This window comes from Chiloscyllium plagiosum, chromosome 7, assembly GCF_004010195.1.
Source record: "Chiloscyllium plagiosum isolate BGI_BamShark_2017 chromosome 7, ASM401019v2, whole genome shotgun sequence".
Taxonomy (NCBI): Eukaryota; Metazoa; Chordata; class Chondrichthyes; order Orectolobiformes; family Hemiscylliidae; genus Chiloscyllium; species Chiloscyllium plagiosum.
The window spans coordinates 14,902,021-14,918,094 of record NC_057716.1 but is presented as its reverse complement, the minus strand read 5'-3'; the positions used below and the strand labels follow the sequence as shown (position 1 = coordinate 14,918,094).

The 16,074-nt window shown below is 40.4% G+C and overlaps 1 protein-coding gene across 6 annotated transcripts in view; it reads left to right on the top strand.

The window, feature by feature from the left end:
• The window catches only part of vps8 (VPS8 subunit of CORVET complex), a 555,322-nt gene that overhangs the window by 56,864 nt on the left and 482,384 nt on the right, over positions 1 to 16,074 (top strand). For all 6 annotated transcript variants that reach the window (XM_043693080.1, XM_043693078.1, XM_043693079.1 and 3 more), the window contains one exon: positions 12,050 to 12,124. In XM_043693080.1, the coding sequence (XP_043549015.1) occupies positions 12,050 to 12,124 (75 nt within the window). The remainder of the gene's footprint in view (positions 1 to 12,049; positions 12,125 to 16,074) is intronic.

Below are 16,074 nucleotides of genomic sequence, written 5' to 3'. Positions count from 1 at the left end.
GAGACTATTTCACAGGGGGAGATCTGGTATTATGTGCATTGACAGGACCTCCATTTCCTGAACTGTCCCCTGAGGAGTTTTATAGGAGGACAGAGGAGAAGGAAAAGATTATTTAATTGTAAGAGCAAACATGAGCAAATAAGTGAGAACTGACACTTGTATGGCTTTTGTGCTCACGACATGTTGCAGTTTTATCATAATTATCCATAGATAATTTAAACCAACCAAGGTATGTAAGCGCAACAAATAGTGGATCAGTTGGTTATTGAAAAGGTTAGACTTGTCAGTGTTGTTGTGTGAAAGCCACACACGTCAGGCAGCAAAATGTTTGGAGTAATGGAACAGTGTTGATTTCCACATATCTTTATATTCTATTCATGGAATCAGTCTTTTTGTAGCAACAGCAGAGTTTAACCTCTGTGTAGCAATGAAGAATGGCACCATTCCTCTATTCTTGAGTAATTCAGTTGAATGTTTTCTGTTGATTCTGGATGCTCATTATCCCTGCAGCTAAAGAATTTACAATGTTCTAGTCATTTGTAAAGAGAGCACACCAAGTGTGCTGTAGGATATTGATTGAACTCAAACTGGAGACTGGTTTGCATCTGTCTTAAAAACAAGATTTTAAAAGACATTTGTATTCCGTGAAGATTGACAGTGTCTCAGATCTAATGTGGAAGTGACGGAGCTCTGTTAAATGAGTATAGTGCAAACAGATCTTAATAGGGGCAGAATAAATAGTTTAAAATAATTAAATGGTGAAACATTATTTAATGTCACTGCGAAGGAGCAATATTTTCTAATAGCTAATGGAGATCAGTATGAATACAAAGTGGTGGAATCATAGAATCTCTACAGTGTGGAAGTAGGCCTTTTGGCCTATTGAGTCCTCATTGACCCTCCAAAGAGCATCCCAGCCAGACCCGTCACCCTTCTCGGTCCCTGTAACCCTGCATTTCACATGGCTAATAGACCTAGTCTTACATCCTTGGACATCATGGCCAATCCACCTAACTGCACATTTTTGGACTGTGGGAGGAAACTGACCCAGATAGGGAGAGAATGTGCAAACTCTCACAGACTGTCGGGAGAGGGTAGAATCAAACCTGGGTCCTTGGTGCTGTGAGTCAATGCTAACTATTGAGCAACCGTGCTGCCCCTGATGGTTAGGGTAATGGTTAGGGAGGGTCCTCTGCTGCAGTGGTAGCATCCCTACCTCTAGACCAGAAGGTCTGTGTTGACATTCCACCTGTCAGGAGATGTGTCCAAACTGGTTGCTCAAAAGTAAATTTCATTAACTGATTGTTTCTAACTCAAAGCAAAATTATTGCAAAGTTTGCCTTTGTTTATCTTATTTAAATTCAATTCAGATATGAGTTAAGGACAATATTGATTGACGGAAAATAATTTCATATTTTCACTGAAAAGGTAAGGGTAAAATTGATCAAACGTTACCTTCCCTGTGGTTCTAGGTTATAATGGTGGGCTTGTGCATAGTGTCTAATTATTCAAGGCACCTACAACACAAAGTATTTGACACATTGCTATTTGATAAAATAATATATAATTGTTTCCATTAAATCTAATCAATGGGTCCATGTGTTATAGTTGGATATTCCACTAATGATTAACAATACTCCCTGTGTTCCTTAATTGTATTCCTACTTCACAGTTTTTTTTCCCAGGGCATGTATGAAATGTTGCATGCTGAGATTTCTAGGTGTGAGCTTGTTGGTACACCCAATTAAACACATCAATGAAGTTTGATGAGTAACACAAATCTGTTGGAAGCATTGCACATCATATAAATCACCAGCTCTCATGGGCCTTTATATTTTGAAGAGTAACTACTTCTGTGGTAACTCATTGCCAGTTTCTCTTGAGGTCTCTGGTGCTCGATTTCTATTGTATTGTTCTTAGAGGTTGGTGGGGAATGAAATTCTGTGCACTGGTAGTGGGGAGCAGATATTGCCAATTCGACAGTGAACAGTGCTTGGTGAGACAAGGTGGCTGAATGATGAAGACAATTGACTACTAATCTGTTGTAAGTTGCCCATCTAGTTAACAACAACTGCCAGCATTGTGTGGTTTTCTTTCATTGAGTTAATGCACGATTTTTCTCATGGGATCTCTAACTTTACAAATAGTCATATACACAAAAGCAAGGATGTTATCCTCAAACTTTAAGCTGCTGTTTATAGGCAGTTAGAGTGTTGTGTTCACAGCTGGCAAAACCGTTAGGGTATTGAGGGATTCGGGTGCAGAGGAGAGTTACAACAATTGAGTGAATTGTGTGAATCACAGAAAATCGGAGTAGGAATAGGCCATTCAGCTCTTCGAGCTTGCACCGACATTCAATATGATCATGGCTAACCATGCAATCTCAGTATCCCATTCCCTCTTTATCTCCATATCCCTTGATCCCTTTAGCCACAAGGGCTATGCCTCGCTCCCTCTTGAATATATCTAACTAACTGGCCCCAACAGCTTTGTGTGGAAAAGAATTCCACAGGTTCACAACTCTCTGAATGAAGAAACTCTTCCTCATCTTGGTCCTGAATGGCTTACTCCTGATTCTTAGACTGTGACTTCTTGTTCTGGACTTCCCCAAGATTGGGAACATTCTTCTCGCATTTAGCCTGTACAGTTCCATCAGGATTTTACATGTTTCTAGGAGACCCCCTAAATTCTTTCTAAATTCCAGCGACTACAAACAATCCCAGTCGATCCAGTTTTTCTTCATATGTCAGTCCTGCTATCCTGGGAATCAGTCTGGTGAACCTTCGCTGGTCTCCCTCAATAGCAAGAATGTCTTTCCTCTGATTAGGAGACTGACTCTGCACACAATACTCAAGGTACAACCTCATCAAGGCCCTGTATAACTGCAGCAAGAAGAGGCAAGAGAAGCCAGGATTGTTTTTGTTGAGAGCAGTTCAGGAAATTTCATTTTCAAGGTTTCAATGCCATCAGTCTCTCTTAGAAGGTTATTCACTCCCAGACTTCAATCCAACCATATATAAAACTGCTTAGATACAGTAATTATATAATTAAAGACATACAGACAACACTTAGTCGAGATTTAAGGTATACAAAATTAAAAGAGAAATTATTTTCATTGACAGGATGATCAATAGGGAGCAGATTTAAGATAATTAGCACAAGAACCAAAGGTGAGACCAGGAGAATTTATTTTTGCATATTCTGGAATACATTTCGTGAAAGATTGCTAGAAGCGGGTTTGGTCCAAAAAGAGCTTGAAAAATATGTTTGAAGAGAGAGAAAACATCCAGTGGAAAGAATAAGGCAGTGAAACTAATTGGATAACTCAACATTGTGGCAATGCCACAATGAATTAATTACCATAGCGAAATCGTGCTAATTGCATCCATTTCCTCAGGCTCATGAACACTAATAAGTACATTGAGAAGACATTTCAATAAACTTTCCTAAGTAACCAATTACTGCACCCCGCTCAACTAATGATTTCTCCGTCAGCATAGTTTTAAAGCCATTTTAATATAGAGTTATTCAGTAGAATGGACACTGATTACAAATTTAGTCTTACTAAATTATCAAATTCATCATTATTAAATAAAAAAAAAATTTTAATGCAAAATGGTGATAGACATTCTAAAACATTGCACAGTTATCCTGGCTCAAGGTGAATTATGTGTTCTGTGCTATGCAAATGAGCTTGTATGGAAATCTAAGCAAAACAAACCTAAACTGGTGTTATTATGATTACAGCATGCACCCAGATTTCCAAGCGACCTAAACAAAACTGTAGATATCTGCTTGATCTAAAATTTGCTCCTAATCAAATTGTTTGGAGAGATTATTATGTACTTCTGGGACAGGTGGGACTGGAACCTGGGTTTCCTGGCCCAGAGATCGGTACAACGCCACTGCATCATAAATCCTCCCTTTCTTAACCTATAATAGCTGGGCTTCACTTTCAGAATAATTGCTCGTGAAGACAAGCAGTGGGATCATGATGTGCCATGGTTTAGCCCCAGTTTTCATGACTCAGTGGGGAAATGGACTGAAAACCAAGCTCCAGTATTCGCGGAGTTCTCATGTGTGAAAATCTAATTGTAACCTGATTTTCCAATTTTTACCTAAAAATTCAGGTTAAAAAAATACACCAGACTTTTTTCCGTAATAGGAACATAGCTATTTAGAATAATCAAACTTTTTAAAACCAATAGCAATAAGTAGAGATGTTGAATTATTTATCCATGCTTTATCCCTACCATTTTCTTAAAATTCACATACATGAGATGCAAGTATTATGGATGGAGAAAGACAGCTTAAGTGCCAGAAGCATAATACTGGCTCCAGTATGTATTGTTTTCTTTTGAGCTCTTTTCTTTTCCTCTGACACTTTGCTGATAATACGAAGTTGTGGATACGCTGACATACAGTTGGGCGTAAAATGAAACCTCCAAACCAATTGGTCATGATAATGTGGAGATTTACATGGAAAGCAGGCCTAGTATAAAAACAGCCTGGTTTGGTTGAAAGGTAACTGCGCCCACCTTGTCTGGGGCCTGGGAAACAGACTATTGTGCAGCTAACACAGAGACACCTGGAGTTCGTTTTTGGATGATGGAATGTCTGGAAAAGTACTGAAAGTACTGGGAAATTGTCTTGCAGCATGTAACATTAGATTCAGAACAATATTAATATCAGGAACTTTGCCCAACTCATTGGACATCATCAGATTTCCCTGGTCTCGCAAACCCAATTGGACTTGCACCAGCGGGCTGGAATTTGTGATACCAATGCCATGGAATCTGAGACAGAGCTCCAAGTGTTCACTGTCACCAGTCCCTGACTAGCTGAAAGACAGTGGAACTCATTAGTTTGCATTTGTATAAAGTAGTTTCAGCTGACAGATTCGCTCATTAGTTTGTATCTATCGTTAGCAAATTGATTGGGTTTAAATTCTATGAAGCACACATGCCTTCTTGTATTAATTTTGATGAGACCTTAAAGACCCCATTAGATACTTTCAGCATAACAATACAATCTTTCATTCAATGGCTGAGGCTTTTCTCTTCAGTGCCTCTGAATATGGTTTCCCCCCTTTTTCTTTTGAAAGGGAATTTGCCAAGAGAAATGTGGAGGACATCTTCATTTACTTCTTCACACAGAATGGAGAGAGAGAGAGGCATTAGGTGTTTTTTCTTCACTGGGCCGGATTTTTCTGCTGTATTGTCCAAACACAAGGTTGGATCATAGGCAGGTGGTCACAATCAATCGGCTGAGTCTGATTCTGATTTTAAAAAAATCAAAAGACTGCCTCTGGACAAAATTGTCCTGAGCACCCACATGGTGCAATTCTGTGTGGAATGCTCACTCACTACATGAAAAGGCAGTGTTGTAAATACAGCTTGTGTGTTCCAGCAACTTGTTTCAGTTTTTAAAGTTACAAACATCGTGCACAGTTTCTTCGGTTCAAAGCAGTATCTACTCTCTTTTCTTAATCCAGTCTAAAAGAACAAAAATGGTCTTTATGTAATGTAGGCAGCAAACAAGTTTGATGCTAGGTGATTTGAATAACTGCGAGCGTCCAGTGCTAATTGGTCTGTTCAATGGTTCAAACACCATAATTGTGACTTACCAGCATCAGTTCAAGTTAGTCTGTGACTCTCTAAAGGAGAGTTGGATTTTGATTGGGGCAGATGTTGGCACTTGTGCAGGAGCTCTTTAACTTTGGAAAGTCAGAAGGATGACATAACTAGGATCAAGCTCTAAAGATTTTGGATGCTGCAGTAGACACCTTGGTGTAGAAGGTGTAATGAAGAAGACTTGTTTTTCTTGGGAAAGACAGGAGACCAACCAGACAAATACTCAAAACGGCAATAGGAGCAAATAGTGTCTTTAGTCAATCTCAGAAGAACAGGATGCTCTGCTATAAAATGTTCAGTGACCTCATGAGTGGGAGAAAGTGAGGACTACAGATGCTGAAGATCAGAGCTGAAAACTGTGTTGCTGGAAAAGTGCAGCATCCAAGGAGCAGGAGAATCGACATTTCGGGCATAAGCCCTTCTTCAGGAATGAGGAGGGTGTGCCAAGCAGGCTAAGATAAAAGGTAGGGAGGAGGGAATTTGGAGGCGAGGCGTTGGGAATGCGATAGGTGGAAGGAGGTTAAGGTGAGGGTGATAGTCCGGAGAGGGGGTGGGGGCGGAGAGGTCGGGAAGAAGATTGCAGGTCAAGAAGGCGGTGCTGAGTCCGAGGGTTGGGACTGAGATAAGGTGGGGGGGAGGGGAAATGAGGAAGCTGGAGAAATCTGCATTCATCCCTTGTGGTTAGAAGGTTCCTAGGCAGAGGTTGAACAGTTCATCCACTTTACTAACACCTTCCACCCCGACCTCAAATTTACCTGGTAATGAAGAGCTTTTGCCTGAAACGTCGATTTTCCTGCTCCTTGGATGCTGCCTGACCGGCAATGCTTTTCCAGCGCCACTCTAATCTTGACTCTAATCTCCAGCATCTGCAATAGCCACTTTCGCCTTGTTTTAGACAAATACTTCTTTTTCCATACATTTAAAAAATGGCAAGACGCCTGTTACCCCTGTTCTCACTACTCCTAGTCTTCCCAGCTTCCATCCTTTCTTCCCTTCAGAGCCTGTGCTTCGTTCCCATCGTTGACTAAACCTTATTGCTTTGTCTTTCTTACTGTGGTGCATGGTCATCCTCACACACTATTTCCAAATAAGACCTCAAAGTTAATGTTGGTTCAGCTAGCAGATTCATTTTCACAGAAACTGTCTGTCTGCCAAATCTGAGTATGTTTATGCAGTTAAATAATTTTTGTTTTTAACTTGACTACTTTCTTGAATAACAATAAATGAAAATCAAACTTAAATGATTTATATGAGTATTGCTTTTGAAGTTAAAGCTCCTTACCTCATTTTAATCCCAGTTGGAAATTCATGTAGATTTATAGATTAACTCAACAAAGTTCTCTCTACCACTCTGTTCAAAGATTTGGAGTCAAGTCTGGAGATGTGAGCAAATAAATAAGATCAACATTTAAATGGACAACTGCAATATTGTTACCTTGCACGTGGAAGATTTGCCTGTAATTTGCACAGGTTGACAGGGCATTGTTCATACCACCAGTTAGTGAAAAAATTATGAAAAGACGTGATGTCCTCCGATGTTTTAATATTCCTCCTTCAACACTAACCCTGCCAAAACAGGTTAACAGTTCATTTATCTGAATTGTTATTTGTGGGCCCTCACTGTATATAAGCTAGCTACTGCAATGACCTACATAATAATAGTCACTGTACTTCAAAAGAAATACTAGTAGTAACATTCTGAGAGACATGATGAGGACATGAGAAATGATAAATGATGTACATCAAAGAACAAAGTTTGCATAATGCTGTTTAGTTTATTTCTGTAAGCAGTGTTGATGTATGTTACATTTGTTGGGATGATGGATTGTGTTACAGAGCATTATAGTTAGTCTAGCGACTGTTGTTGCTAAGTTATGAATGACATTCTGTTAGTCATATTCTAGAACATTAAAACTGATTTTTAAAATTCAACTTATCATGCCAGCTTAAGTACAGCTTATTTTCTGCTTGCTCAGTGTTGTTCTTTCTGGTTGTTTCAATAGCTTTTATAAAATTTCCTGTTTGGTGACTTGTGAAAAGTTAAATGTTTTTATTTTTTTTTAAACTTGTGCCTAATGCTATGTTAAAAGCCCTCCATAGCTTTTCCTTGCATCCTGTTTGTTCAGTTCTATCTACAGGTCCATCTTTTCATCATTGTTCTTCTCGACTTGCCTGCAGTCTTTTGCACCATCTTCCACCAAAGCCTTGCCACTCTCGACTAGCTAGGCCTTACTGCTCTCACCACATCCCATTTTTATCCATTAAATCCTGGCCAAAAGGTCACATGCAGTGGCTTCTCTTCCTGCTCCTCTGATGTTAAAGATTTTGGCCTTGGGCTGCCTCCCACTTTTCATCACATGCAGCCCCTTATTTCCATTGTCCAAAGCACATTGCTAGTTTTCATACGTATGCTGACACGGCCAGCTCCACCTCACCGATACCCCTTGTAACTTCTCCACTGTTGCTAATTTTTCAGACTGCTCACTTGATATTTGCGACAGGATGAGCAGAAATCCTCTTAGTTTAAACATTAGGAAAATTGGAGTCATTGATTTTGGTGCTCACTCCATAACTCCATTCCTTTCTTCAGCCCTGCCCCTGACAATTTGTCACAATTTTGATTTCCCATTTGATCTGGTGATGAGTTTCCAACCTCATGTATTTTTGTGCCATCATTAAAACGATATTGTTTAGTGTCAACTTCACCTAAGTTTAGCTCAGCTGCTGCTCAAACCTGCGTTGATGTCTTTGTTATTTCGCAACTGAAGTATTTCAGTGCACTCAGAACTAGTGTCTTATAGTCAACCTTCCTTAAAATGTTGAGGTCACTGCTCATCTCTGATCTCACAGCAGGGTATGTTCCTTATTTCCCTTGTGTTCATTGACCTATATGACCGACTGGTCCGCCAATGTCTTGATTTCAAAAATCTCATTTTTGCTTTCAAATCTCTTCATGACCTTCTCCCATCTATCCTTTCTCTAGCTCCACAATCCTTCAGTATAATCTGTGCTCCTCTGAATCAGCTCTTGTGAGTGCACAATTTTAATTGTTGACCATTGGTGTCTATGCCTTTGAAGACCTTGGAGGAGGAGGCACCATCTTTGGTTCACTAACCTAAAGCAGCTCCAAATAGTATCACACTTGAAGTAAAAAGCACGTTGTTATGCAACAAACATGCTGGGGACAGTCAGTAGGTCTGGCAGCATTTGTGGAGAGAGAATTAGTTGTTATGAGGAAGAGAACATTTTGAAATGATGTGATTTTTCAGATAGTTGTGCATAGATGGGTGGCAGGTCAGAATATTGAACAGGATATAAAAATAGCAAATATTGACAGAAAATGAATGAGAGAAATATTAGAGTATGAAAAAAAACTAGCTGCAGGCGTAAAAACAGATAGTAAAAGTTTTAATAGATTTTTTTTAAAAAAATGTCGTTAACAAAAAAGACCCGTATCTCTTTTGTTTTGATTGCGAACTGAACAGGAAATAGACTTTTAAAAAATTGTTGAAATCATTACTGTCCTTCTTAAAAGCAAGTTACCCTCTACTTATTGCAAGTGCTGTTTACGTTGTTGGTTGTTCAAGCAATAGAGAATGTTTACTACAGACAATTTAGAACTGACAGTGTGTACAAAATGAAATTTGGCCAGCCACAAATAGCTGATTGATCTGTGGAACAGTGACAAAGGCCAGCCAACAACTATGTGATTGGCTCCGAGGTAGCTGACTGGCTAACTTTACTATTTGAAGAGTATTTGGCCAGAAACCAATAGGCTTACAAAAAGGAGGGTGCTGTCATTCTCTCTGTGGTTTAAAATACACCCTCAAACCTGAAGAAAGACAAGTTTATTTCATTCATCGGTTGCCGTAAGCAGTATCTTCTAACCAATAAGTCAGAGATCATATAAGTGTGAGCCAGTTCCTCCTCTTCACATCCTCCTTCCTACCCATGCCCTTGGATACCAGTATGGACTATGACCTTTGATTGATCATGCTGCACTGGAAAAATGTCACGTCCACGGTTGCAATAACACTGTCTGTTCTCCACCTAACAAATCCCGTCAACATTCTTCTGAACTGTCTCGAGCTTCATAATATCCTCCCGAGAAGAAAGATTGAAGATAATAGTGATACGATATATGTGAGATGCTACATTTTGGCAAAGCAAATCTTAGCAGGACGTATACACTTAATGGTAAGGTCCTGGGGAGTGTTGCTGAACAAAGAGACCTTGGAGTGCAGGTTCATAGCTCCTTGAAAGTAGAGTCACAGGTAGATAAGATAGTGAAGAAGATGTTTGGTATGCTTTCCTTTATTGGTCAAAGTATTGAGTACAAGAGTTGGGAGGTCATGTTGCCGCTGTACAGGACATTGGTTAGGCCATTGTTGGAATTTTGCATGCATATCTGGTCTCCTTCCTATCAGATGGATGTTGTGAAACTTGGAAAGGGTTCAGAAAAGATTTACAAGAATGTTGCCAGGGTTGGAGGATTTGAGCAATAGGGAGAGGTTGAATAGGCTAGGGCTGTTTTCCCTATAGCGTCAGAGGATGAGGGGTCACCTTATAGTGGTTTATAAGATCATGAGGGGCATGATAGGATAAAATAGACAAAGTCTTTTCCCTGGGGTGGGGGATTCCTGAACTAGAGGGCATAGGTTTAGGGTGAGAGGGGAAAGATATAAAAGTGACCTAAGCGGCAACTTTATCACGCAGATGGTGGTACGTGCATGGAATGAGCTGTTAGAGGAAGTGGTGGAGGCTGGTACAATTGCAACATTTAAAAGGTATTTGGATGGGTATATGAATAGGAAGGGTTTGGAGGGATATGGGCCGGGTGCTGGCAGGTGGGACTAGATTGGGTTGGGATATCTGGTCGGCACGGACAGGTTGGACCAAAAGATCTGTTTCCATGCTGTACATCTCTATGACTTCACTGGACTTAAGTGAGTGCAGAGAATGTTTCAGGGCAAATTTGTTTTGCTGTTTGTGATATGATCTTTTCAACTTGAGATTGCTTTTTTTATTTTGTGTAATTATCTTCTGATCTTTAGTTAAAAACAACATTGTCTCTTGTAAATATATCCAATAACTGACCATCATGGTAAAGCAAATTACAAAAATAAAACTGTTGATCTAACAAGCTAGGTTTCACCCTAGGATCTGACTTATCCACAGCTGAGTTCATAATACAAGGAGACTTGGGTAGAAAATAGTGAGGCTTTGCTACAAAAGTACATGGTGCTAATGAGATGACATCTAGAGGACTGTGTACAGTTTTGGTATCCTTATTTAAGAAAGAAAGAACCATAATTGTATTAGAAACCCTTCAGCGAAGGTTCAATGAGTTGATTCCTGGGATGAAGGAACACTCCTGGGACCTTAATGAAGAGAGATTGGACAGATTGGGGTTGTTTTCCTTCGGTCAGTGCAGATTGAAAGGGGACATGAGTGAGATATATAAAATTATGTGGGGCCCAGATAGGATAGTTAGGAAGGAACCTTTCCCCTTGGATTATCAACAACCAAAAGACATAGATTTAAGCGATAGTGTAGGAGGTTTAGAAGAGGTGTGAGGAAGGGGATTTTTCATTCAGAAGGTGTGGGAATCTGGAACTCATTGTCTGTAAGGATGGTGGAAGCAGAAACCCTCATAACATTTATGTAGTATTTGGATGTGCACTTGCGATGCAGAAATGCAAGGTCACGAGCCAAATGCTGGAAGATGCGATTATAATAGCTCGGTATTTGTTTTTTTTTTAACCAACATCGACATGATGGGCTGAAGGAGAAAATGAGGGCTGCAGATGCTGGTGATCAGAGTCGAACAGTCTTGTGCTGGAAAAGCACAGGTCAGGCAGCATCCAAGGAGCAGGAGAGTCAATATTTTGGATATTGTGGCCACAATCAGATCAACCGTGTTCTTGCCAAATAACAGGACAGACTCGAGGCACCAAATGGCCTACTCTTCCGAACGAAATTATGTTCTTAGCTGACCAGGTGGTCAGTTTACCTGCTCTGAGTGGTCCTCTCTGCCTGGCATTACTGGCTGTGTTCTGTCCAAGTTTGGCCAATCGTTCCCATGTTACGTTTATTGGAAAGCTGAAATAAGTGGTGGTGTCACTTAATATTGTCTGTTTATTTGCGTTTGTTCTCTCATGGCAGGTGGGTGTCACTGCCTGATCATTTCTTGCCCGTCCCTAATTGCCCTTGAGAAGGTGGCGGTGAGCTACCTTCTTGAACAGCTGCAGTCCATGTGCTGTCGATAGACCCACGGTGCCTTTCAGAACAGAATAATTATGATTATTATTGTCCAATCTTTTAAGGGTTTCCCCAAACAAGTTAAAACATTATTTGTTCTATGCTAAGTTATTTTGAAAAATAATTTAAATTAAAATATTGTTTATTTCTCAAAGGCTCTGGTTGGAGAAAAGGCATGCTACCAGTCAGTCAGTGGCTATGGAGGACAAATTATCTATCTGGGAACCAAGGTAACATATACATCTTCCTCACTATTCAGAATTTATTCAGGAAATATAATTATAATGTAAGCATCAGAGCATGAGGTAAGCTTCTGCATATTTATGAAACAGCACGAGCGTATGTTTTATTCAGCAAAAGATGCGTTGAATTTCTTTTAAAAGGATTGCGCCTTTTGGGACATTTCATTAATCTTTTCCACCATGAAAAAGTTGGACCCCCACCGTTAGTCCCAGGAAGTTGTGTTGTTTATCTTCACAGATAAGGCTGATAGTCGGGAAATCTGTCACGGTGCTCTGCTGGAATATACAATTTGGGCATTGATTGAAATAGGAACTGAATCACATCTTTAAATCATTTTGTTCGCTGGACTCTGATTGCAAAGGGGAAAGTGTCTTACATAATGTTGATTAAATTCAAATGCCTTTTAGGCTCCCAGTTATATTCTACTATTTGGTCATTGTCTATTCTGATGCATTTTATGTTTGCTCAATTCACTCCCTATACTTGGTTTATTTTATCTATTTATAGACTGCTGTGAGGCAAGGTACAATTGCTGTCTTGCTGGATATTACATTTTTTCCTCAGCTCTATATGCAGAAATAAATGTGTGCATTGGAATAATGAATATACTTCAGACACCAGAAGTAGCTTTATTATAGTATTGTTAATCTACATAAAAATAAATGTATATGCACCCGGACTTTGCTGTTTCTTCCCTATATATATTTTCAGTATAAGTTTTGGTCATTTAACTTGCTCAACTTTATTCTGTCTTCTTTTGTTTAAAACTTGATAATTATTCCTTACTACTACTGCCCTTGTGGACAAGGTGTGGAGGCAAGTATTTTCATCAGGACTTTTCACTGACGGAAACGGATCTTTAAATATTAGCTGTCTGACAAGTTGACAGCCTAGTTTTGGAGAGTGAGCAGTGCTTGGCTGGCATCAATAAATAAAGGACAAGATTTCTGAGAGGTGGCATTCTTATGCTGATTGCTATTCTGCCTCTTCTTACCCTTGGAAAGAGGGAGCTCCGCAATTCTGGAGGGGGCTGGGGTGGAGTGGAGTTCTATTCCAGGCTCCCTCAGAAATTTGAGTTGTACTTTCATTGACAAGTACTGCAGAATTGAAAGGAGAAGCCAAATTAGGTTCCCTTTTCACAGCAGTCATCTGCTGCAGTCTGAAATTTAAGCGTCCAGAGAGACGTCTTGATTACTGCTGTCAAACAGTGAGTACATAATGTAAGTGTGATGTTAGGATGCACGAAGGGTAGGATGCCAGATGGATAAGGGGTTAGGGGTGCAAGATTAGTCAGATAGCAATGACAGCTGGTTATGGGATAGGGTACCAGGGAATAAGATGCCAGATGAGTAGTGGGTTCTATGCTGGGTAGATAGGGTGCTCGGGCGCAAGGTGGTTAGGGTAGTTTGGGGTTGGGTGGGAGAAATCTGTGTCAAGCAGCAGGGATGCATGAGCCATGTGGAATGGGGGAATGGAGAGTGTATTAGACATTGGAGGAAGGAAGGTCGGGTACCAAGCCTGAGATGGGAGTATTGTCTCCAATGGCATGGAGAAGTGGTGGGGGGGAAGAGACGTATCCAGTGGTATAGAGAAATGGGGGGACCGTGTGGGGGAAGGGGTCCTGGGGGTTGTTGGGTGAAGGCCTGAGTAGTGGTCTGGTGGAGGTGTAGTTGGATGTGTGTGAGTTAAGTATGGAGGAAATTGAATAGTTACCCTGGAGTTAGCTTTAAGCATCTAATTAGATATGAGTAAATATTTTACTTAATTTCAGTGCACCCCTTTGAATTATCCAATTTAGTTGGTAAATTTAATTGGAGACTTGCAAGAGTTCCAGACATAGAGGAATTCCACAGCAGTTTTAAATTTCCCAGGTCCCCATGCAACTCCTTTCTATGCTGAAGTAATGACTGTCAGGCCACTAGAGAATGAGGGCAATCAGAAGTAGATTATTCAGTTTCTCAAGCCTGCCCCACCTTTCAACAGGATTACAGTCTATTTGCCCGAGACCTCTGTTCCTCTTTTGTGCCAGCTTCTTTCAGCTGTCAATTCTGTGCTATTTCAAAAAATTATCTACCTCCTCTTTATATACTTGCTGTAATCTAGCCCCTACAACACACTCTGGGTAGTGAAATTCATGCATCGCCACCCTCTGACAGACGGAACTCTTTTGTATCTTGGTTTTAAATGAATGTCCCCGAAGTGTAACCATGTCCCTTTAGTTCAATATTCCTTCACCAGTGGAAATATCTTCTTAGCATCTAAATGAAAACCAGAGTGTGCTAGAGAAGCGCAGAAGGTCTGGCAATGTCTGTAAAGAGAAAAACACTGTTTCCAGTTCTGACAAAATGATTACTGGACATTAACTAATAATTCTGTTTTCTCTCTAAAGAGGCTGCCAGACCATCTCAATTCCTCCAGCAATTTGCTTTTGTTTTAGATCTCCAGTATCCACAGTTCTTTTGTTTATTCCCAAAATTCACCCTGTCAATCTCCCTCACAATCTAATATGTTTCATTCTTCAAAAGTCTAATGAATCGAGTCTTAAACTGTTCAGGTGCTTGTTGGTATATCACCCCCTTTGTTGTGGGAATCAGCCAAGTGAACCCCATTTAAACTGTGACCAGTGCTGGTATATCGTTTTTTAAATGAAGGGACCAAAACAGTACACAGGACTCTGGGTAAGGCACCACAGCCAGGCTGTGCAGATGTTACAAGACTTCCATGTTATCAAACTCATGATATTGCATGAGGTATATTCAGCTTCTTTCCTCCACTGGATCCTTCCATATCCACTTCCTGTTCTATCTCAGTGTCCATTCAGAGAGAGTAGAGGAGGAATCCCTTTGTTGGGGGGGAATCTCACCTGTTGGGAAATTGTACCTCTTGGGAAAAATTTTGAATGCCTTTCTCTGTCTTCTGGAAGTGATTGAAAACATTGAACAAGTTTAAAGCTGGCTCCTGTTACTGTAGTCAGTGTGACATTTGTTTCTGCTTTATGCTGAAATACTGACCTGTGTACCTGCCACAACTAGCCTGGGATTTCCCCAGTTGCACAGCTAGTAACCTTGCCTCTACCTTTCGCACTCTCACTTGCTCTTTTACAAGAGGACTGAAGAGAAGTCAATCCAACTACCAGATTTCACACAGTTTTGAGGCTGAGTAGTCCTTAGGTCGTACAACCTAGACTTCTCCATCTACTAATGTCTGACATACCTTTTAGCTACTGCTCCCAGTATTTCCACAATTCAGAACCCCAGGAGACAGAACCTTTTGATTCTGAAGGCTCTGGATAATCTAAGGTGGAGGACGGGAAAAAATTGTGTCTCTTTCTTTTGAGGTATTTTCAGTGTTGGAATGATTTCCTCGAGCATTAATTAATGTTTGGTAAACTGTTTCATTATTTTTGAATTTTGGGAAAACAAAAATCAAAACAATGGAACTTTAAAAATGAGGAAGAGAGACAAAGGTAGTGACAACATAGGAAGTGAATCAAATGGAGAAATAAAACTGCACTGCTGTCTGACTCAGCGGTGAATCTGCACAGCTGACTGTTCTGTTTGATTTCAAGTATCTCTGGACTTAAGGCCTTTTCCCCATGGTGGGGGTCAGGGAAGGGGGGGGGGAGGGGGGTGGGTGGAGTCCAAAACTAGAGGGCATAGGTTTAAGGTGAGAGGGGAAAGATTTAAAAGGGACCTAAGGGATATGTGTAGAGAATGAGCTGCCAGAGGAACTGGTCAAGGCTGGTACAATTACAACATTTAAACGATATCTGGATGAGTATATGAATAGGAAGGGTTGAGAGAGAGGTAAAAACAATGACTGCAGATGCTGGAAACCAGATTCTGGATTAGTGGTGCTGGAAGAGCACAGCAGTTCAGGCAGCATCCAAGGAGCTTTGAAATCGACGTTTCGGGCAAAAGCCCTTCATCAGGAATAA